The sequence below is a fragment of the Hippopotamus amphibius genome, chromosome 9 (assembly GCF_030028045.1).
Source record: "Hippopotamus amphibius kiboko isolate mHipAmp2 chromosome 9, mHipAmp2.hap2, whole genome shotgun sequence".
Taxonomy (NCBI): domain Eukaryota; kingdom Metazoa; phylum Chordata; class Mammalia; order Artiodactyla; family Hippopotamidae; genus Hippopotamus; species Hippopotamus amphibius.
This window is the reverse complement of record NC_080194.1, coordinates 106846815-106868732: the sequence shown is the minus strand read 5'-3', so window position 1 is coordinate 106868732 and position 21918 is coordinate 106846815. Positions and strand designations below refer to the sequence as shown.

Genomic DNA, 21918 nt, shown 5'->3' with positions numbered 1-21918 from the left:
ATGTTCATCACAGCATTATTTACCAAAGTGAAAAATAAGAAACAATCACAATTTTCAACTGCAGAAAATGGGGTAAGAAAAATTTTCTAATTCCTTTTATTATATTCCTTTTGACTGAAAACTTTCCAGCAGCTTCCCACTGTTATTAGGATGGACGTGAAACTCCCTGCACAACCCCAAGCTGTCCCCACTCCAGGCCACCCCCCTTTCACCAGCACACTTCTCAGCAGTCATGCTCCAGCCGCGCTCACTTTTTTCCCTCCCTTATACTCACCACGCTCCCTTCTGCCACTGAGCCTTCGCACGTGCGGTTCCCTCTGCCTAGAATACCCTCCTCTCTGCATCCAGTAAACTGTCACCCTTGGACTTCAGCTCATGCGTCCCCTCCTCCGGGAAGGTTTTGCTGACCTCCCAGACCAGGTCAGGCCCCAGTTATAGGATCTCACAACACTCAGCGCCCCTCATCAGACTGGCAGTCCCCTGAGGGCCAGGACCACATCCAGTTTTGGTCAGAATGAGAACTCCAGTGGTTAGGACCATGTCAACAGAGCAGGCCCTTGATTTATATTTGTTGAACAAACAGAACATTCTACAGCCATTAAAATTTTATGACAGACATGTGAGGTTTCTAATGACGTGAGAAAATCCACTTGATCATATTAAAAGGAAAAAAAAGCAGATTTTCAAGTTGTATAAGCAGCATGGTTGCAAATAGCTAAGAAAAAAGGTGAAAAAAATAATGAGTTACCTCTGGAGAGGATTATAGGCAATTTTACGCCTGCATCAAGCTTTCTAAATACTACACAGCGGACTATCTTACTTTCATCACCAGAAAAAGCCAATAGCCAACAGCTGTCCTCAACCCATTTGCCTTCAGAGCTGGTGCGTCCAGCCAGAGCTGCCTGGGCACCCTCTGCCCACCAGCAGGAGGACTAGAGGTTACACAAGTAAAGTTCGAAGGGCATGGGTCTGGGTGGCAGACAAAAAAGCTGGTGGGAAGACGGGGATATCTCAAACCCCAGAAAGGGAATGAGTGGGGGTGGGGAGGCTGGCGGAGGCTGGAGTTTGAATCAGGCTGTGTTTTCCAGGCTGACTGATGGGGGCAAGGTGCCATGCCTGTCTGGGCTTCCATTTCCTCATCCCTAAGGGAAGCCAACAGTGGTACCCGCCTCCCAGAGCTGGAGGAGCATGAAAAGGAACACTGCACATAAAGCACGTGTCACTGCCCGTCGCTAGTTAACTTTCAAAGGGATGTGGTCAGACATCAAGAAGAACTCCCAAGAACTGCTAGCCTCCAGGCTGGTCAGGGAGCAGCCCAAGTTCCCTCGGCTCTTCCAGAAGAACCACTACCCACACCACCCTCGGCCCCTCACCCCTCCACCCTCGGCCCCGCGCACCTTCCTTGGAGCCGGTGGCTGCCACAGTGGCAGAGGCCGAGGTCGATCCAGTGGACGTCCGGCCCATGGGGCTTGAGTGCTTCCCCCCGCGGCCGGGGGGCTTCAGGCCGCTGGGCTTCTGCATGGTGGTGCCACTCGGTGGGCAGAGAAGGGTCCGTGCGGGTCATGTGCTCTCTGCCATCCTCACTCACCTGCGGGCAGAGAACAGGAGGGATCACATCACAGCGTCACCGTACGGCAGAGCGCCCCTGGCCCCCGAGGCAGGGACCATGGTCACCCCCATTTTCTAGACAGGGAAACTGAGGTACAGAGAAGTGGCTGCCGGCGTGGGCCTAGCGTGGCAGTGGTGTTGCCAGGACACGTGTCTTGGTCTGCAGGACCCTCTCTCTGCCCGTGTCCTGGGACCAGGAGGTGGAAATCGGGAGCAAGCTGGCTCGCGGGTCTGCGGCGCTGGCTGCGCGAACCCCGGCAGCCCCTTAGCAGGACCACATGGGTCAGCATGGCCACCAACAGCTGAATGCGGCTCTCGCCACAGAGCACAAGCCAGCAGGTTCTGACTCACACAGGCAACCCAGTGGGTCATTCTCCAGTGGCCCCCAGACCCTCTATGACCAGCCAACAGCTCACATCTCTCGATGTGGACCGGACAAAGCAACACCTAATTTAATCAACCAGCCTTGCCACATAGGCCACACTCCTTGCTGGGGTTCGCCATCCAGCATCCACCCACCCCAACGCAGGTGCAGGAACACACACACAGAGGACTGCCTCAACCCCCCGCCAGGATGGACTCACCGTGCCCTCGGCCTGCCCTCCCACAGTTACAGCTCCCTGTTTGTATGACTAAGCACAGAAGGATGCGATACGGGGCACTCGTATCTGACAAAGGGGACTCCTCAGAGGGGAAGCCCCCAGTCTCCATGGTGATCAGCTCAGGGTACCAGGTGACAGTAAGATGGGACTGGCTGCAGGGGGGTTGGGGCAGAGGCAGAAAGGACAGGCCCACCATCCCCTGCTCCTCTCCCACTGCCGTGTGTGCACACCCTCTCTTAGGTGTTCATGGAGGGCTCACCATAGGCCAGGCCCTGTCCTGCCCCAGAGCTGCAGGCAGGATGTTTCCTCCACCTTGGGGAGCACACTGTCCAGTGGGGTAGGGGGGATGCAGAGCACCAAGATGGATAGAGGATTCTGCAAGAAAGCATCACCCCTCAGGACCTCGGGAACAGGGGATATCAATGCCTTCTGGGCATTTGACTCATGCAGTAGGGGATGCCGCACCCTTCGCCCATCCAGCCATATCCTTATCCCATTCCTGGTGACAGAATACTATTCCTTTTTAGAGAATCCTTTTCTCCATTCTTGATCCATATGACTTATGTGAGCTGACCCCAAATCCCCACACCTAGAACGAACACACGACCCAGGCCTGGCCAGAGCCCCACGGTTAGTTGAAGGAAGATCCTGAGACCCAAGGAGCATCAGGGCCTGGATTCTGGCTGGAATCTTTAGGAAGAGGTGCTCTTCTTGTTCTGGGGCTGCCTGGGTGTGGGATGAAAGCCAGGAACTTTAGGGTTACCACATGGAAGAGGCTGCCAGGGAACAATGCCAACACAGAGAAGGCAGAGCTGAGTCCTGGGATTTGGAGGGCCTGGATCCAGCTGAACCTGAAGCTGGTCACTTGAGCCCTTCACTTACATCAGCCAGCAAATCTGCATGCATACAGGCATCGTTATGTCTTTTTGCCTAATTCTCTTTGCGGGACACTGTCACTTGCAACCAAAGAAGTTCTGACTAATACAGAAGCCAAGCCACAATGCTCACAGCAGGAATTTGCAGAGTGTCCCCAGAATGGCTCTCAGGCCAGCAAGATGAGCCAGCAACACTATTACCCGTCCAGGCACAGCCATGGGAAGGATCAGCTCCTCACACAGGGCGGCTAGACATAAGAGCAGAGGAAAATGAGCTCCCCTAAGCCACAGAGCAGTGGCACCTATATGCCCAGGTGAGCTGACGAGAGTATGAGGCGTGCCTGCCAGCCCTGGCCTGCCCCCCAGGGTCCGCCAAATCCAACATTCTAATCCTCTGACCAACTCCCTGACACCCCAGGGATTCTGGGGCCCAGGAGTCACTCGCTGTCAAGCTCCAAGTCATGTATCTAATAAAGGTCATTTATTCACCAACATATAAAGAACTCTTACAACTTACCAATAAGACCTAATAAAAAATGAACAAAAGATCTGAATATCCATTTCACCAATGAAGATACACAAACAGCAACAAGCACATGAAAAGATGACCAACATCAACAGTCAGGAGGACAGTGCAGATCAAAGCCACAATGCGATACCCCTTCCCACTGATTGGAATGGTTAAAATCTGAAAAACTGACAATCTCAAGTACGGATGAGGATGTGCAGTAATCGGAAGACAGACTGCTGATGGAAATCAAAAACGGTGCAACCACTTTGGAAAACAGTTTGACGGTTTCTTAAAAAGTTAAATGTATACCTACCATATGACCCAACCACCCAAGAGAAATAAAAACATATATCCATACAAATGTTTGTTTAAAAAACTGCTCAATAGTGACCTTCTTCACAACAGCCAAAACATGGAAACAACCCAAATGTCCACCAACTGGCTCATCTAGACAATAGTACACAGCTGTCCCTTGGTATTCTTGGGGGATTGGTTCAGGACCCCCTGCGGATACCCAACTTCGAGGATCTTCTTCAAGTCCCTCATGTAAAATGGTATAGTGCAGTCAGCCCTCCGTATCTGCAGATGCAGAACCCGACTGTTAACATGGATGAATGTCCAAAAACATTATGCTAAGTGAAAGCAACCAGACACAAAAGACTACATATTGTTTGATTCCAATAATATGAAATTTCAAAACTTTAGACACAGAAAGAAGATCAACAGTTGCTGGGGGTTAAGAGCAGAGACTGACTTTAAACAGGCACGAGAGAACTTTCTGGGTGGTGGAAATGCTCTAACGCTGGATTGTGGTGATGGCTGCACACCTGTATGTTTATACTAAAAGTCATCGAACTGTACACTTAAAATAGGTAGATTTAGTGGTATGTAAATCAGACCTCAACTTTATAAAAAATTCTATAAAAAATAAAATCCCTGAAGGCTCCCTGTACAAGTCAGTGCAGTGGCCTTCAAGGCCCTCCTCACCCCTCCCTCACCCACTCCATTCCAGCCACACTTGCTCACACTGAGCACGCTCCAGCCTCAGGGACTTTGCACATGCTGTTTCCTCTGCCTGGAATGCTTTCCCCTCAAATATCCCGTGTGTCGCTCATCTTCAAGTACCGGCTCCAATGTCCCCTTCTAAGATGACAACCCCTCTCCAACCCTCCCCATCCCTCCCCTGCTTTGTTTTTTTCTACTGCACGAGGACAGGACTTGAGTCTGTTTTGTTTCCTATGGCATCCTTAGTCCTGATGGGATGCCTGGTGCCTACAGGTCCTTAGTAAATCACTTGAATGGATGAATGATGCTGGTTTATGGGGACAAGAGGCCCAGGAGGTCCCCCTCACCTCCTCAGGGCCCAGCCCTCAGGACTGAGCAGCTTGTAGTCATCAGCCCAGCTGGCCGCCTGACACCATGGCTTTTCACGCAGCTGGTCTCTATGCCTCACTAGCCAGCGTGCCCTCTGAGACAGGGACCAGGTGTCATAACTGTGTCTCGCATTGAAGGCTCCCCAACCAGCCTTGCTGCCGAAGACCCTGCACTTCCTCACCACTCGCCTGACGCCCTCCCACCACCCAGACTCTGCTTGTGCCTCTTCTCCAACCTGCTTCACGTCATCTATTCCAACCACATACAGAACACTTAGTCTGATGCCTCCTCCTCCAGGAAGTCTCCCAGGATCTTTGACCCACAGAAATCTCAGGATCACACACTGAGCCAAGGAGAGAGAATACCATTCTCTTACCTTCATCTTGCCTCCTTGGAGCCCACAGGTAACCCCAGGTGGGGCCATGGTCTCCTCTCTGAGAACCCAGGCCTAGCATGGTGCCTGGCAAAGAGCTCATGATTCAGAAACCCCACATGAGAGCACATCTGCTGTGGCCCAGAGGACAAAGGCCTTCCAGGCCACAAATCCCCAGAGACACTGTTCCCACGGGAGGCTTCTGGAGGCTCCCACAGTCACCCTCCTGTCCTCCCAGGCCCCAGTGACCCAGCGGCGTCCAGTGTAAGGAACTTATTGTGTGCCAGGCCTTACACCCTGGCGAGGCAGTGGTCATCTTACAGGAGGAACATCCGATGCTCAGGAAAGTCCAGGGATGCGCCCAAAGTCACACACAGCTCAGCAGCTGGGCTGGAACCAGACCCAGGTCTGGCCCTCTGCCTCCCCGCACTGCCTGGCTCAGGCCTGGAATAACATTTGTGAGACCCCTGGCCTCTGGGAAGCGCACCCACGTGCCTCCCTGACAACGGAGACCAGAGGAGCTGGCGGGAGAAGAACCAAGGCTGCATCACTCAGTCCCAGGAGGGCCGGCACAGGGCAGGAGAGGCTAGCGGCCCACCCCAGTTCCACCCCCACCCCCATGCAGGACGCCAACACTGGGGGAGCACAGGGAAAGGGAGATGGAGAGAAGAATGGTGAACAGGAAGAGGGGGAGGAGTCCCCTTTATGACTCAGCCCTGCTCATGGGACAGAGGAAGAGAGGGGTTTCTTGGCAAGAGCCGGAACGTGGGGATAAGTTGGCCTCTGGCCACACTGCGGCCAATGGGGGAGGCCTAGGAGGAAGTAGGTTCAGTCTCATGGAGTCCAAACCCCAGACCCACCACAAGTGGCTGTGGGACCCTGGCCTGGTGCAAGCCTCAGTGTCATCACCTGTAAAATGGGGGGAAAGCGCTGCTGCCGTGTGGGGAGCACGGACAAGCGAGTCCGAGGAGGCCGCCCCACGAGGGTCCCCCTGTGCCGGGCACACAGGCTGTGCAGAAAGGGCGGCATCGCTACGATCTGGTCTCAATTATGTTCTCCAAAGGCCCGGGATGCACACGCCACCTCCCCCAGGGACCCGGGGCCCCGATGGGGTGGGTGTGGAAGAGGCGGGCAAGGGAGGGCGACATTCAGACCAACAAGCCCCCTTTGTGCCACCCTCAACCGCCATTTACCAAAGACAAACCTGGGCTGCATTTCAGGGTTTCCATTTCAGCTGCCCTGGGGGTGGCAGGCCGCAGCTTCAGGGGAGGGGGGATGAGGCCCAAGAACGTTCCGCCAATCAGCAGCCCAGGGTGTGGCCCCGGCAGGAGGGGGAGAGGTGCCAACTAGGACGGTGGGAAGCCCACGTCCTTGTGCCAGCATCACCCAGAGGGTGCGGGAGGCGGGCACCAGGAAACGGCCTCCCAGGACCAGACCTCAGCTTGGAGACCTCGGCCACCAGCCACACCCTGGGCTCTCCTGCTGGGAAGGCAGCCCTTCCCCTCCCCACATACACAGGCAGCTTTCCGGGGAGCTGCTCCTTCTGCCCACCCCAGGGGTCCCAGCAGTTGGGGTGCCCATGCCCCCTAAGCCTGTGACCCACGTGCCGGGCCACATGGTAGCCAGAGAGGGACTTAGCATAGCCCCTGCCCACTCACTGCAAGCCCAAAGGCTCAGGACCACAGCGGTACCACAGGGTCAGGGGTGAAGGGGGTAGGAGGGGGGATGCTGTAACTGGGAGCACAGGGTGGGGAGCTGGGGGCCACTCTGGGGAAACTGCGGGGCACAGACCCCACTCTGCCAGGTCAACCAAACAGCTGAGGATTTAGGGTGCCTAAAATTGGGGGGGGGTTATCCAGAGACTGAAAGGGACACGTGGTGGGGGGAGGGGGTCTCCCAGTCATCCTTGGGCATCAGGCTGAGGGGATGCGTAGCCATGGAGGACATCAAGCAAAGGGTCTGACAGACAGGACGAGCATTTCAGCAAAACCTCTGGGAGCCGAGGAGGATGGTGGGGGCAGGGAGGGGGCTGCTGGGACAGACACACTCCGTGAGGCTTGAACTAAGACAGAGGCAGGGGCTGGAGGGGACAGAGAAGGGACAGATGCTGAGCAGGTGGCAAATAATGCGGGGGGGTGGGGATGGGGAGGGAGGAGATGGGGGAGGGAGGAGGTGGGGAGGGAGGAGGTGGGGGAGGGTGGAGGTGGAGGGAGGGAGGAGGTGGGCAGGGGAGGTAGAGCTAAGGATGGCAGAAAGCAGGAAATCTCTCAACACCAGGAGGGACCTGGGAGAAGGAAAGGGCCAGGGCAGGGAGCTCCTTTAGGGACAGGCTGGGTGTGAAGTGATGGAGGCCTGGGGCACCCACCCGGTGTGTAGTGTACAGGGCTGCAGGGGAAAAAGAAAGGCACCAACCTGAGGGCACCCGGACCACAGCCGGCCATGAATGGGCCAGCCTTTGAGGAGAGGATGTTAGGCTGGAGAGCGGCTGGGCCTCCCTAGTCATCATGGACAAGCCGCAGGAGATCCCATTTCCCACTCAACTGGATGGGCGAAAAGTCAAAAAGCCAGGTGATACCAAGTTGCTGGCAAGGCCTGGGGAGGGGGAACAGGCACAGCCTGGGGGCAGCGCAGGTGCAGTGGAGACTCCACCGGGGACCCTGGCCGCGGGTCTGGGAGGCGCCTGCATGGAGCTTACCCACGGCACCCTGTGCGACAGCCAGGACACGCAGTTTAGGGGCTGGGATGGGGCAACTGGGGGCTTCGTTTCTATTTGTAAGATTTGTCTCTTCTTTTTTTTTAGGCCATGCCAAGTGGCATGTGGCATCCTAGTTCCCCGACCAGGGAAGGGATCAAACCCACGTTCCCTGCATTGGAAACGCAGAGTCTTAACCACCGGACCACCAGGGAAGTCCCAAGATTTGCTTAAGTCCTGCAGGCGGTACATGGGAGTTCGCTGTGCCCTGTCTATTCTTGTTGAGTGCCTCAAATATTTCAAAACAGTTTTTAAATAAAAAAAAATTTAAAGATAGACACAAGGGGAGGAGGAGAGGAAACAGTTTCCCCCTACCCCGTGCACACACACCAAGAGGAACGGGGGGCAGGCCCCAAACAGAGTAAACCCCACGGGTGCTGACAGCCAGGCCCAGGCTCCCAAAGGCGGGCCCTGGGTGGGTGTGGTGCGGGCGCCCCCAGTCCTGCCCCACTGGGCACCCCAACACTCACACCTGCACTAGATACCCAGTGGTACCCCGACCCCCAACTCCAGCAAGTGTGACCACTGTCCCTATGAGCCTACGTCCACTGCTTGTCCCATCCTGCTCGGAAAGGAGGCTCATTTTGTTTGCATGTGACTAAGGTTCAGGGACTTTCGCCCAGTGGTGAAACTAGAAACCCCACTTGCCAGCGGAGAGTGGGGCAGGGCCGGGACAGCCCCTTCCCCGCAGGTCCTGCCAGCCGTGTAGGCCCAACATTCACATCAGCTGCCCCTCAGGCCTGGGAGAGCCGGGGAGATGGCCCCTGCCTGCCTGTGCCCCCGGCCCCCCAACAACCTGTTCTTACCCAGTCAGTGAGGCCACAGGGTGGGCTGTGTAAGCCTGACGTTCACACAGCTGCCGGCCAGCAGCGGGAGATGGGACGGGGGACCCCAGGAAGAACAGGGTGGTGGTGGGCCCTGCGTGGGGTCCCGAGTCACCCTGGGAGTACCCAGGGGCCTGGCGGCCATCCAGAGTCAGCGTGGGGAAGGGACCCGGCAAAGCCTCACAGCAGAGCTGGGGCTGGAATGCAGGCCTCACCAGCTGATGGGGCTTCAAGGAGGGGGAGGGAGGATGCAGCTGGGAAGACAGCAGGGCAGTGTGGACATGGAATGTAGGGGTGCCCACAGGGCTGAGCAGGGAAGGACAGACCAACCTAAGAGCCCCGGTCAACTCCCCACTTCCCTGGCACCTGCGGTGGGTAGACAAGCAGGGGCTGAGTCCAGGAGGCTAGGATCCAGTCCCACACGCTCGCCATCCTGCCATCCTCACAGCCTCCGAGCTCACGGCTGCAGTTCTTAATCTGTAAAGTCGGTACCTTCCCTGGCCTGTCCACGCCCTGGGTGACTGCAGAGCCTCAGGAGGGGCCAGTCTGTCAGTCCTACCTGAGCTGGACACAATGGGGAGTGGACATCTTCCCCTTGGGCTTGGAGTTCAGATTCTGTCTCCCAGCAAAGGGCAAAGGGTATCAGGGCTGTGTCGGGTCTAGGGAGGGGAAGGAACGTCAGTATACTTCCCTCCCTTACACACACACGCACACACACACGCACATGGTTGGCATGCTCAGAACCAGGGCACAGCCATGGTCCCAGAGCCCACCCCTGGCTGTGAGGCCACCCACAGCCCCAGCAACTGGACATCTGCAGCCCTCCTGCCTCTGACCCAGGATACTGGGCAGGCATCAGCCTGGCTCTGCTGGATGGGGTCTCCCATCAGGCCCTAAGAGAAGGGCTGGGGAACAACACGCCTCAAGTTGCCCCCTGACCCACCTTTATTCCCATTTCACAGGGTGGGAAAATTGAGGCCCAGCACAGAGAAGTGAAGTGAACAGGACAGTGAGAGTCAACTGCTCAAATGAAGAAAACCTGTGCTGGCCAAGAAGGTCCCTGATACCAGACAGAGCTGGAGACCCAGGGAGGGGAGAGGCCTGCTCAGGTCACCCAGCGATCAGGGCAATAGGAAGGAATGGGCTCTGGTATCCTGCCTCCCAGGCCAGGATGCTTACCCAGTCATCTTTCACTACTGCCTCCTTCACTTCTGGTTTCCACGGCAGCCCCATCCAACGCATCCAGGCCAGGGCAGGTGCAGAAAAGCCACCCCATCTCCTGGGTTCTCCTCCCCAACCCAGCCTGTCAGGCCTCCTCCCTGGCATTGGAATTTGCACACACAACTAAAAATTACCCCGAGCAAAGAAGAGTCTTTACAGTAAGTGGTACTGGATCAAATAAATAGCCACATGGGGAAAAAATCACGATGCCTTCTGTGGCTGGCAGAGTAAGGGCCTCATCCCTGGTGCTTGTGAACATGTCAGTTTACGTGGAAATTAAGGTTGCAGATAGAACAGCTGCTAATCAGCTGACCTGAGAGGAGAAGATTATTCTGAATTATCTAGGCAGACTCAATGTAATCACAGGGGTCCTTACATGTGGAAGTGGGAGGCAGGAGAGAGAGAAGGCAGCCTGCAAAGGACGCGGTCTGACAATGCTGGCTTTAAGGATGGAAGCAGGGGCTGACAGCCAAAGAATGTGGCTGGCCTCTAGAAGCTGGGAGAGGCTTCTAGAAACCGATTTTTCTTTAGAGCCTCTAGAAGAAATGGAGCCCTGCTGACACCCTGCTTTTAGCCTGGTGAGATCCATTTCAGACTTCTGACCTCCAGAAGTGTAAGATAATACATTGGTGTTGTTTTAAACCACTAAGTTTGTGGTCATTTGTTATAGTAGCCACAGGAAACCAATACGCTTACTTCACATCATACACAACAATCAACTCCAGATGGACAGCAGATCTAAATGTGAAAGGTAAAACAATACAGTTTTTAGAAGAAGACATGAAAGAAGATCTGCCTAACACTGGAGCAGGCCAAGATTTCAACCCAGGAAGTGCTGAAAATAAGGGAAAAGATGGATAAACTGGACAATATGAAGAGCGTCTGTGCATCAAATGATACCACTGGGGGTGGGTGGGGAGGGAGAGAAAGAAAGAGAGAATGAATTTGTGATTCCTGTATTGTATTAAGGATTCCTATTCAGAATATGGAAATAACTCCAAAAATCAAGTTAGAAAAGTAAGCAAAAGACTTGAACAAGCACTTCACCGGAAAAAAAAAAAAAGGCGGGGGGGCGGGGAGGTGGCTAACCAAAAGATCAATGAACAGATGAAAAGATGTTCACCTTCGTTAGTCATCATGACAACACCACATCCCCCGGAACGTATAAAACGAAACACGGACCACACCAAGTGCTGGTGAGGATGCAGACTATCCAGAACGCTCCTGCACTGAGAGTAGGAGTGGAAACTGGCGTAAGCAATGTGGAAAACAGTCTGGCATTACACACCGAAGCTGAGAGTGACTCAGCAATCCCACTGCTAGCTATGCCACCACAGAAAAGTGCACATACATGCACCAAAAGACGTGGACTATTCCTAAGACTCCCGAACTGAAAATAATCCAAATATCCCTCACCACTGGAATGAGTAAACACGTGGTGGTTTATTCACACAATGGAGTAAAGCACAGCAATGAGAATGAAGGGACAACAGCCACACGTAACAATATGTATCAACCTTGTGAATCTCCAGTGAAAGAAGGCGGATATAAGAGTGCGGATATAAAAGTGCTTAGAGTGTGACTGTATGCTTCCATTTAAAAAGAAGTTCAGGGGCTTCCTAGGTGGTGCAGTGGTTAAGAATCCACCTGCCAATGCAGGGGACATGGGTTCGATCCCTGCTCCAGGAAGATCCCACATGCCGTGGAGCAACTAAGCCCGTGCGCCACAACTATTGAGTCTGCACTTTAGAGCCCATGAGCCACAACTATTGAGCCTATGTGCTGCAACTACTGAAGCCCACACGCCTAGAGCCTGTGCTCCACAACAAGAGAAGCCACAGCAATGAGGAGCCCACGCACCACAATGAAGAGTAGCCCCCACTCACTGCAACTAAAGAAAGCCCGCACACAGCAAAAAAGACCCAACACAGCCAATAAAATAAATAAATATATTTATTAAAAAATAAAATAAAATAAAATAAAATAAAATAAAATAAAATAAAATAAAAAGAAGTTCAGGGGACTTCCCTGGCACGCAGTGGTTAAGAAACCACCTGTCAATGCAGGAAACGTTGGTTCAATGCCTGATCCGGGAAGATCCCATGTGCCGCGGAGCAACTAAGCCCGTGCACCACAACTAGTGAGCCCACGTGCCACAACTACTTAAGCCTGAGTGCCTAGAGCCCCTGCTGCACAACAAGAGAAGCCACCGCAATGAGAAGCCCTTGCACTGCAACAAAGAGTAGCCCCCATCTGCTGCAACTAGAAAAAGCCCACATGCAGCAAGGAAGACCCAACGCAGCCAAAAAAATAATAATAATAATTAAAAACAAACAAACAACAACAACAACAGAAACAGAAGTTCAGGGACTTCTCTGGCTGTCCAGTCATTAGGACTCGGTGTTTTTACTGACATGACCCCAAGTTCAATCCCTGGTTGGGGAACTAAGATTCTGCAAGTCTCACAGTATGGCTAAAAAAAAAAGTAAAGTTTTTTAATAAAAAGAAGTTCTAAGGCAGGCAAAATTTATTGATGGTGCTTGAAATCAAGGAAGGGGTCGCCCTTGGGTCAGGGATATCGACTTGAAGTAAAAACAAGAGGGGCTCTTGGGGAGCAGGAAGTAGTGGGTTCTGAGTCTGGATTTGGGTGTCACACAGGTGTTTCAGTTTGAGAAAATTCGACAAGCAATACACTTATGACATACACACTTTTCTGTATGGATGTTGTACTTCGATAAGAAGTTTTTTTTTAATTGCCCAGGCTAGGGGTGGGTGGCAGCAGGAGCAGAGGAAGCAGGAAAGGCCCAGATCATTAAACCAGGGGTGGTCCCTACTGCTCTGGGGCCTCCCCCCAGCAGATGACCCCAGCCAGCACCTAACCATGTGGACCCACCAGAGCATCTATCTTCCCCATGGTTCTGTGGGCTCTCCATGGGCTCAGGCTCCCAGAGCCTGGCATACAGTGGTTCTGTGCTCACCAAACAACCTTCCAGCACACCAACTTTCCTCCCTAAAGAAGGCAAGTGGGTCAGTAGTCCAGCATCCTCTCACTCCGGAGCCTTCCCCTGCAGGCAGGGGTGGGGAGGAGGCTGAGCCCGTTGAAGTCCAAGTCTGGCCCCTCATCTGCATGAGAGGAAGGGACATACATCTGGGCCTAGGACGCAGGGCCAAGATGTGGGTGGCCTGGAGAAGAGATGAACCAGGCAGGGGTCCATGGGTACCATCTACACCTCTGAAGGGCCAGCCAGGGTTGCTGGTTGGGGATGGAAGGGGGAAGGATGGGGGAAGAAGGGGCAGAAATTGGTGGCCCCCGGGGGTGAGGTCAGTCACTAACAAGCCCTCGAAGTCAGTGTTTTCTTTTATTGTTTCCAGAAAGAAACCCCCACCTCAATGCCCCCAGCCACCCAATTCTGGTGGAATGCCACGGACACCCAGCCACCCCCATGCACACTCTGTCACATCTCCAGGCCTTTGCACACGCTGTTCCCTCTGCTAGAGTACCCTGCCTCTCACTCCCTGGCAAAATCCCTAGTCTCTCTCACTGAGAGCAGCTTTAAAGGGCAGGTTCTTTGCATATCTTGTTCATTGCAGGGTTCTTGGTACCTGGGACAGCGCCCAGCACATAGTGGAAGCTCAAAAGATACTTAAGGAATATATGAATGAATTAAATGCCCTCCTCTGCCTCCATCATCCTTTCCATGTTGAGTTGGAGGCCCATGACAGCTTGTCACACCCCATGGCCACACTCACTGGCTGGCTTGGAGCAATCTCTGTGAAGGACAGAGAGAAGTAACTCAACATTCTAACTTGCATTCTTCTGGAATCCCAGCACCAAGCACACTCAGCACAGAGCCAGTGCTCACCAGTGGGTCCGACAAGCAAAACATAAGGTAGTGAGCCCCCTGTCACTTGAGGGAATCAAGCAGAGACTGTGGTCTGCTCTCAGAGTGGGTTCCTGCTCCAGTTCCTGCTGCCACGAGAGGCTCTCGCAAGCTTGCACGGCTATTGTTACTGTCAATAACATGAACCAGAACCTGCTGAGCACCTGCCCCCCAGGACTGGACCACCACAGTAGTGCTCTTCACTGTGCCTGACTGTGAACTTGTGTGGTGTACCCAGTGTGGGGGTTCAGGTGGGATGAGGCTGTATCCCCCACCAAGCTGTTTTAGCACAAGGAATCCCAGACCCATAACATTTGTTCTGCTGCAGGCACGCCTAAGCATTTTACAGATATTAACCTGCCCGGTCTCCACAGAAGCCCTGTGAAGAAGATACTGTCATGAGCTCCACTTACTGTCAGGGAAACTGAGGCCCAGAGCCGGCAAGTCACCTGCCCAGGTTGACACAACTGAGCAGCAGCAGGTGGGATTCGAGGTCAGGCCCTCTGGTCACAGAGTTCATGTTCTTAACCACTGCTCACTCTTTACTTCCTAAGAACTGGGACCAACGCTCCTCCAGGCACTGGGTTGGGGGAACATGGGCACAGTTTTAAGCAGGGGGTCAGGAGGGCGCCCCACAGCCCTAGGTGCTGAGGCCACAGTCTACAGCACCTCTCCCAGCTGGCCTGGCCCCCACCCACCTCTGGCCTGTTTCCTGGGCCCCCTCCCACCCAGCGTCCTGAGTTCCAGCTTCCCTGAACTTCTCCCTGCTCCTGAAGACACCCCAGCCCATCGCCTGCTCTGCCGGAACGCCTTCCCCGCATTCCACCTCTTAGCCAAGTCCTGGGGCCCAGTAGGTGTGTCCAGAGCTCTCTGCACACCCCTGTATCACAGCCCCCCAGGCCTCTTCAAAGGATGGAGATTCTCTGACAGGGACCTGTCTGGCTTCTGGTTCACGGGGTCTCATCCACCCCTGGAGCCTGTTAGGCAGGGCTGGCTGTGAGCATCAGCCCCAGCTCTCAGCTCATGCAGCTGCTGGTAAGGACCCACCAGGAGGAGAATCAGAAAGACCAGAGGAGGCTGCCATCCTTCTCCCCCCCATCCCCAATTCTAGGCGTTGTTTCACCGGGACCCTAGCCCAGGGCAATGCTGTCCAGCCTCTCCCTGGAGCTGCCGCCCTTCACTCACGCTTTCATGTTATAGGTAGCAGGGGCTTACGCGAGATAATGTGACAACGTGAAGCCACTCCAAACTCCCTATCCCCCTCGATCCGGCTTCTAGAAAGCTTGGAGTCAAATTACTGCCAATAGATGGTGCCTCAGCCCCCCCAGCTTCATCGGATGTTTGCTACCCTGGGTTTCCCCTTGCCCTGATTTTCTCACGTCTCTCTCATCTCGACATACTGCACGTTATCTTTGTAAACCACCTCAAGTCCTTTCTGCAATCAGACAAAGAACACACAAGACCCTTTCGGATGCCTTCCCTCCTCTGCTCCGCGTTTCCAGTGTCCAGCTGAACGGGCAAGAAGCTGAATGAGAGCTGAGTGAGCGAACTTATAAGCAGATGAATTCATGCAGGGAACAGTCTATAGCAAAAAAGGGAACAGCAAGAGTGGAATCAGGATACAAGGTAGCAAAAAAAAAAAAAAATTGGAAAAAACCAAATGTCATTCTCTCCTTCATCACAGGGTCCAAAAACCAGACGCCCGACTTCACAGTGGTCTTAGAAGAAGGGGGGGGGCTCCATGCTGAGCCCCCAGCCGGACACTCGACACTCTGCTGCCCAAACTTCTTCACTTTTCTCCCTCCGTGCCCATCAAGAAGGCACTCCTTATCTGCCCCAAGTCCGCCCATCCTTCAGGACACAGCCCAGTCCTTTTCCCCCAGAGAGCCCCCTCGGCCACCCCACCAACCCCATGCCCTGCCTCTGAGTAACCATCACAGAGACTGTCAGGGCAATGATCCCACTGGGCAGGGAGGCTCTTCTACTCTGGCCTTAAAATGTTCCTCAAAGATACTGATGTCGTTTACACTTTCAGAAAGGGGGCTGATGTCTTCCTAATTCAGGAAAAGCTTCTTGAAGGCAAGGTCCAAAACTAAGAGGCACTGTGCTTCCCCCAACACTGAGGGGCCAGCTTCCTCCCAGCCATCACCCACTCCCACCCTCAGTGCTGGAGGTTGGAGGGCGGGGCGGGGGCACCCGGGGAGGAGCTGGGGCCAGGCTGGGTGCAGGCAGCATCAGGTCAGCCCTGGACACCACAGCATCACCTCCTTAGGGAGGAGAGATTAGAAAACCAGGCCCCCAGGGTGAGCCTCAAAGTCCCCCGCTCCGGGTGAAGAGGCCAAAGGGGCACAGACGGAAGTGAATGAGGAGTGGGCGCCTCTCTGGGCTGCCGCTGGAGTCAAAGGTCGATTCCAGGGATGGAGCTGGAGCTGCTCCGTGAAGACGCAAGCCGGTGATGGACAAGGTCCCAAATTTATGCCTTGTTAATAAAAACCACCTGATATGCTCTACTTTCTATTCAGAGGGGAAACGTCTCATGACCGTTTTGAAGCGTTTCCTCTGAAAATGTGAGTTCTGTGTTACTGTTTCTGTGCACCTGGCAGTGCAGCCCAGAGGAAGGAGTGGTGGCACAGGGTGGGTCCCCCGCCGGCAACAGCCCCCCACCACTCGTCCCCTGCTGCTGAAGGGGACCACGTCCTCTGCCCCCAAGCCGGGGCGGGGGGCTGCCGGGGGCGGCAACGCCCCCACTCACTCATCCTCCCCCAGCACACGCCCCGCGTCATAACTGCAGCCGACACTGTACCAGCTGTGTCCAGCACTGTCTCCCACCCGCAGCCCGAGACCCCACGGCCTGCCCCCTCCAGCTGCGTGGATGGGGTGTGTACCCTCACCCAGGTTGGGCCCATCCAGCTCTCTGGCACCTGGAGACTGGGGGGAGCGCCCCCGGGTGGTCCTGCAGCCTCAAGCTGAAGCCACCATTCCGGGCGGCCACGCCAGGAACCCAGAGAGAGCAGCCTACACGGAGAGCAGAAGGGACAGAGGCACCGGGAGAGGATGAGAAAATGAAACCGCAGTCCAGGGAGAGGAAAGCCGGAGGAGGGGCTGCCTGCCAGCTTCCCAGGTCCTGAGGGAGCCAGACTGCCTGCAATTGTTTCCTGCAAAGTTCCTTTACTCTCAACTCCCCTTTCACTTAACCTAATTGGAGGCGGTCCCTGCTCCCTGCAACCAAATAATCCAAAGACATGTGTCGGGGCCCTCCCCTGCCCCCTTCCAGCTCAAGGCCAGGCCTGCCCATCAAGCTAGGATCGCTATTCAGTTTATAAAAGGTGAGGCCTGTCTGGGGAGAGCCCTGCTGGGAAGGCAGGGCACAGCCAGCTGGGGGTGGGCTCTGAGAGCCGGATAGTGTCTGGACTTTGTACTTGAGCCAGTGTGGGTGGAGGTGCCTGAGGAAGGCATGGCCAAAATCTCACTTTCGGGAAATGAACCAGGTAGGCAGGTGGGTGGGGTGGGGGAAGGACACAGGTCTCCCAAGGACACCGTGTTTAACAAATGCACGGAGGGCAAACAGGGAAACCTCTCCACGTCTTGACTTTCTCATTGACTTTCTCATCCGTAAAACGCAGGCAATGTTATCAAGATATCCACTAACTAATACATGCATTCAAAGAGCTTAGAACAGTTCCTGGCAGAGTAAGCACTCAATATGCATTGGGTTGGTTTGTTTGTTTTTTAACCTACACGAAGGCTGACATTCTCCCCAAGGACCACTGGGCAGGTGCTTTGGTCTGAATGTGTTCCCCCCAACTTCATAGGTTGAAATCCTCTCCCCCAGGGAGACAGTATTAGGAGGTGGGGCCTTTGGGAGGTGATTAGGTCAAGAGGGTGGAGCCCTCATGAACAGGATTAGTGCCCTTGTAAAATAGACCCCAGAGAGTTCCCGAGCCCCTTCCACCATGAGAGGACACAAAAATAAGTGCAACTCAGAAGAGGGTCGTCACCCAACCATGCTGGCACACTAATCTCAGACTTCCAGTTTCCAGAATTGGAAGAAATAAATTTGTTGTTTATAAGCCACCCCATCTGTAACATTTTGTTAGAACAGCTCAGACTAAGATAGCAGGGAACCAGGAGGCTCAAGAATGCAGCTTCTCTCCTCTGGACATTGAAGCAGAGGTAGGGTAGATGGCATCAAGAGGGCAGGATCCATCTTTAGGGTGGCAGGGCCAGGGAGGAACGGTCAAGAGGAAACTCTCCCCCACATCATGGACCAGAGCAGAGGGAGTAGGGATGGCTAGGAATGTAGGGATGGTGGCCTTCCCATAAGCAAGGGAGGCTAGACCAGAGCAGAAAGAACAGCCCAAGGAGGAGGCTGTGCTGAAGCAAAGAACAGCAGGGCCTTGGGCAGGGCTATCAGGCAGGACTGCCTGACAGTGGACACACAGCTGAGGAGGGGATGGACCACTCACGGGTGTGGACGGAGGCTGGAGGGCCATGGAGTACAGCAGAGACAACAAACATCGGGCATTCTCCCCATCCCGGTACACACATTCTGCAACCATCCATCCATTCAATTCTCTCAACAACCCTAAAAAGTAGATACCTTAACCACCCTCATTTTAAAGATGGGGACATTGAGGCAGAAAGAGGTATAGTGACTTGTCTGAGGTTTCACAGCTATGAAGTGGCAGGACTGGGCTTTGAATCCAGGCTGTCAGGCTCTAGCATCTAAACTTTTAATCCCCAAAGTGGACAACAGATGCTGAAAAGGTATTGGTGCTTCTGTGGGTGGCACCACTTGGGATTTCAGGCTCTGGGTACAAATTCCAGGCACATCCTTCCCAGCCTGCTGGCTGCACCTGGGGGCTTATAGGAGCACAGTCTTGTGTGCTAAGGCTCCCCCTAGGTCTCCTGCACCAGACTCTCCTGCCTTTGAAACTCCTTTCCATCCCATCCCCCTCCACCCGCCCCAGAGCCTGTATCCCAACATCCCTCCCAGGCCAGGCACTGCAGATGCCAGTGCACCCTGGGCTTATGGAGAAGGGTGTCTAAGGAGCCCCACCTGGGATAGTAGGAGGGCCAGGACAATCCCTTCCCCCAACAGAACCTCCCCTGCGTTAAACCTCATGCCCCAGTCACCCAAATCCTTTGCTGCTCCTCTAAGCCACCAGCCACCAGGCTTCCTGCCTCCTCTTCTGACTCAGCCCATCCATGCTATTTCCCCTCCCTTGAGCCCCCTTTGGCATCCTGGTAGCAAACGTCTACAGCAGACTCGATCAAGCTCCCTGCTCCACCCCATCCTCCTGTGGTCACAGTTCCCCCATCACTGCAGTCATCAAATGCTGCTGGGCTGTGCTCCATGGGAGCAGCGAGGCCCCAGTCCTGTGTACCTGCCAGCCCCTGGCAGTGCTGGGCCAGGTGACAGCAGCTGGATGAATGAAGGGCTCATTGTTTACGTTACAACTGGTGGGGAGTCTGGCCCCACGTGGTACTCCCTGCACCCTCCTCCTCCTCTGCCCACAACCCTAGGCAGGCACCAACCCCACTAGCCTCCCCTGGGCATCTTACAGGGGGGAGGGCAGCACTCCCCCAGGACAGCATCCCCCCCATATTAGACTCCCACTTCTCACCCAGAAGGGAGAGGCAGCATCTCAGAGGTTGGGGGATTCGCAGCTGGGTGTATGACTACCCCCAAGGCGCCACCTCCTATCCAGGGTGGAGCTGGGGCTTGCGTGGCAGTGCCCAGTGGGCACCCGCCCCACCCAGGCCTGAAGGACCCAAACAGGCGGGCCCTGGAGGCCCAGCAAAGCATCCTCCGCGCGGCCACGGCCCCTCCCTGTGGGGAGGGCAGAAGATGTGCTGCCTCACCAGCCACGAGCGCCAGCTTGTGGGGGGCGGGGGTCACCCCTGCGGGAAGCCGCCCCACCCCAGTCTCCCCCTATCCTCCTCCACCATGCACTTCAACCAACTTTTGCAAAGGGCGTTAGCCAGGCGACCCTAGCCAGCGCGGCGGGGGCTCCGTGTCTTCCCAGACCCCGGGCGTGGAGAAGGGGGCTGTGTGGCCGCGCCCACCAGCCTTCCCCCCCACCCCGCCCCCGCCGGGCCTTTGAGCCCAGAGCCCTGCGGCGCGTCCAGCCGCCCAGCTCTGCCCTTGGAAGGAGGGACGGGCGGCTCCCCAGCGTTTGTGCCGAACCCCCGTTGGGGGCACCGAGGGTGCTGGTGATGCCTTCACCGAGAGGACCCGCAGCCCGAGAAGGGTCCCCCAACACCAGCAGCGCCCCCTCCTCGCCTGCAGGCGACGGGTAAGTTGGGGGTGCACCCGGGGCCAGCCCCCGTTCACGCCCACCCGCCGGCCCCCGACCCTTCGACCACCCCCCACGCCCCGACAATGCCTCCGGCCCGCCGCCCCGCTTCGGCCCAGGCCGGGGCTACCGCCGCCTCCCGCGTCCCTCGGTCCTTTGTTGCCCGGCGGGCCCCCTCCCTCGGGGTCCCTCCAGCTGCTCCTACCTGCGCCCCTCCAGCAGCAGGCCGAGCGGCGGGCGTCCGGGAGCCCGGCCCCCTCCTCGCCCGGCCCCGGCGCCGCGGGACAGAGGATGCTGCGGCCCCTCCCCGCGCGCCGCTACCCACCGCCCGCAGCCCCTCCCGGCGCCGGGGACTCCGCGTCCCCGCTCCGGGCCCGGGCCTCGCGCTGCGCGTGCGGCCGGCCGGGCGGCGGCGGGAGGGCGGGAGGCGCTGACCCAGGCAGCCCCGGCCGCTGCCTGCGCTCCCGGCCGCCGGGACGAGCGGAGCCGAGCGGGAGCGGAGCGAGCGGCCCGGCTCCGGGAGGGAACAAAAGGGGCCGGCGCTGGGGCGGGCGCGGGAGGGCGGGGCCTGGCGCGGCGGGGGTCAGGCGCGCGCTCACGCGGCCTCGCGTTTCTCTGGCTGCGGCGCCGCGCCGCAGGCGGGCGGGCGGGCGGAAAGCGCCGCGGACCCTTGTCCACCGCTCCCAGCGGCCGTCAGCCGCGGGGCGTAGAGCATCCACCAGCCTGGCTCCGCTCACAAGGATGTCTCAGGCCGTTGAGAGAGATGGGAGCTCGGGAAGCTGCAGAGAGGGCTGGGGAGGTTCCTGGAGTTTCCGGGAAGGCTTCACATGGGAGGTGACGTTTGAACTGGACAGGAAGGGATGAGGAGGGGACAGGGTAGCTGAGGTGCGAACTGCAGGTCTTACGGAACTGTCATGAGGCCAAAACGCATGGGGACAAATGGCACGGGTGTCTCGGTGATTTGCTCCCACCACTGGTTTGGAAAAAGTGGTACCCAAGAGACAGATTGAACCCTGCACCATCTCCCTGGGCAGGAGCTGTCTCCTGCGATATCAGAGGATTGACACAGCAACCCGCCTATCCCATTCCCTAAGCCCCCACCCCCACCTGAGTAGGTCAAGGGCAGAGGCTAAGTGGCAGCCCAGGGATGAGAAGTAGCTGAACCCCAGCACTCGAGGAGACTGGCTGTGGTCGGTTTCTGTGCCTTTGTTCTCCCTTTCCCTTTCAATGTGCTCACCTCAGTTCCTTTGCCCTTACTGGTTCCTCCAGCTTCCTCTGTTCGACAAATCATCTTTCCCCTTCAAAGCCCGGCTCAAATTCACCTCCATCTCCCTTGCCTTTGGGGATGTGGGTGTGTTGGGGGAGGTGTGGTCTGTACAGTGAGACTGGGGAGGGCAGGCACCAGGCCCAGGCTTGTTTACTTGCCCTAAGGCACCCAGCGCAGTGCCTGGCCAAGGGTTGGCATTCAATGACACTTGTTGAATGGATGAATTTGCTAAGTTGCTACCAACCATCCTTCCACTGGTATCCACAATCTTAGAGAAATGAGTTAACCTCTTTTTTTTTTTTGGCTGCACCATGTGGCATGCGGGATCTTA

The 21918-nt window shown here is 55.9% G+C and overlaps 1 protein-coding gene across 4 annotated transcripts in view; it reads right to left on the bottom strand.

The window, feature by feature from the left end:
* Window positions 1-21613, bottom strand: part of CLIP2 (CAP-Gly domain containing linker protein 2) — a 79099-nt gene extending 57486 nt beyond the window's left edge. The window contains exons 1-2 of one of the 4 annotated variants that reach the window (XM_057695670.1): window positions 21558-21613; window positions 1398-1588 (exon numbers count right to left, since the gene is read on the bottom strand). In XM_057695670.1, the coding sequence (XP_057551653.1) occupies window positions 1398-1521 (124 nt within the window). In that variant the 5' untranslated portion in view covers window positions 1522-1588; window positions 21558-21613. Of the gene's footprint in view, window positions 1-1397; window positions 1589-20525; window positions 20820-21557 lie in introns of those variants that run through there. The other 3 variants (XM_057695668.1, XM_057695667.1, XM_057695669.1) reach the window with 3 other exon arrangements.
* Between the last annotated feature and the right edge of the window lie 305 nt (window positions 21614-21918).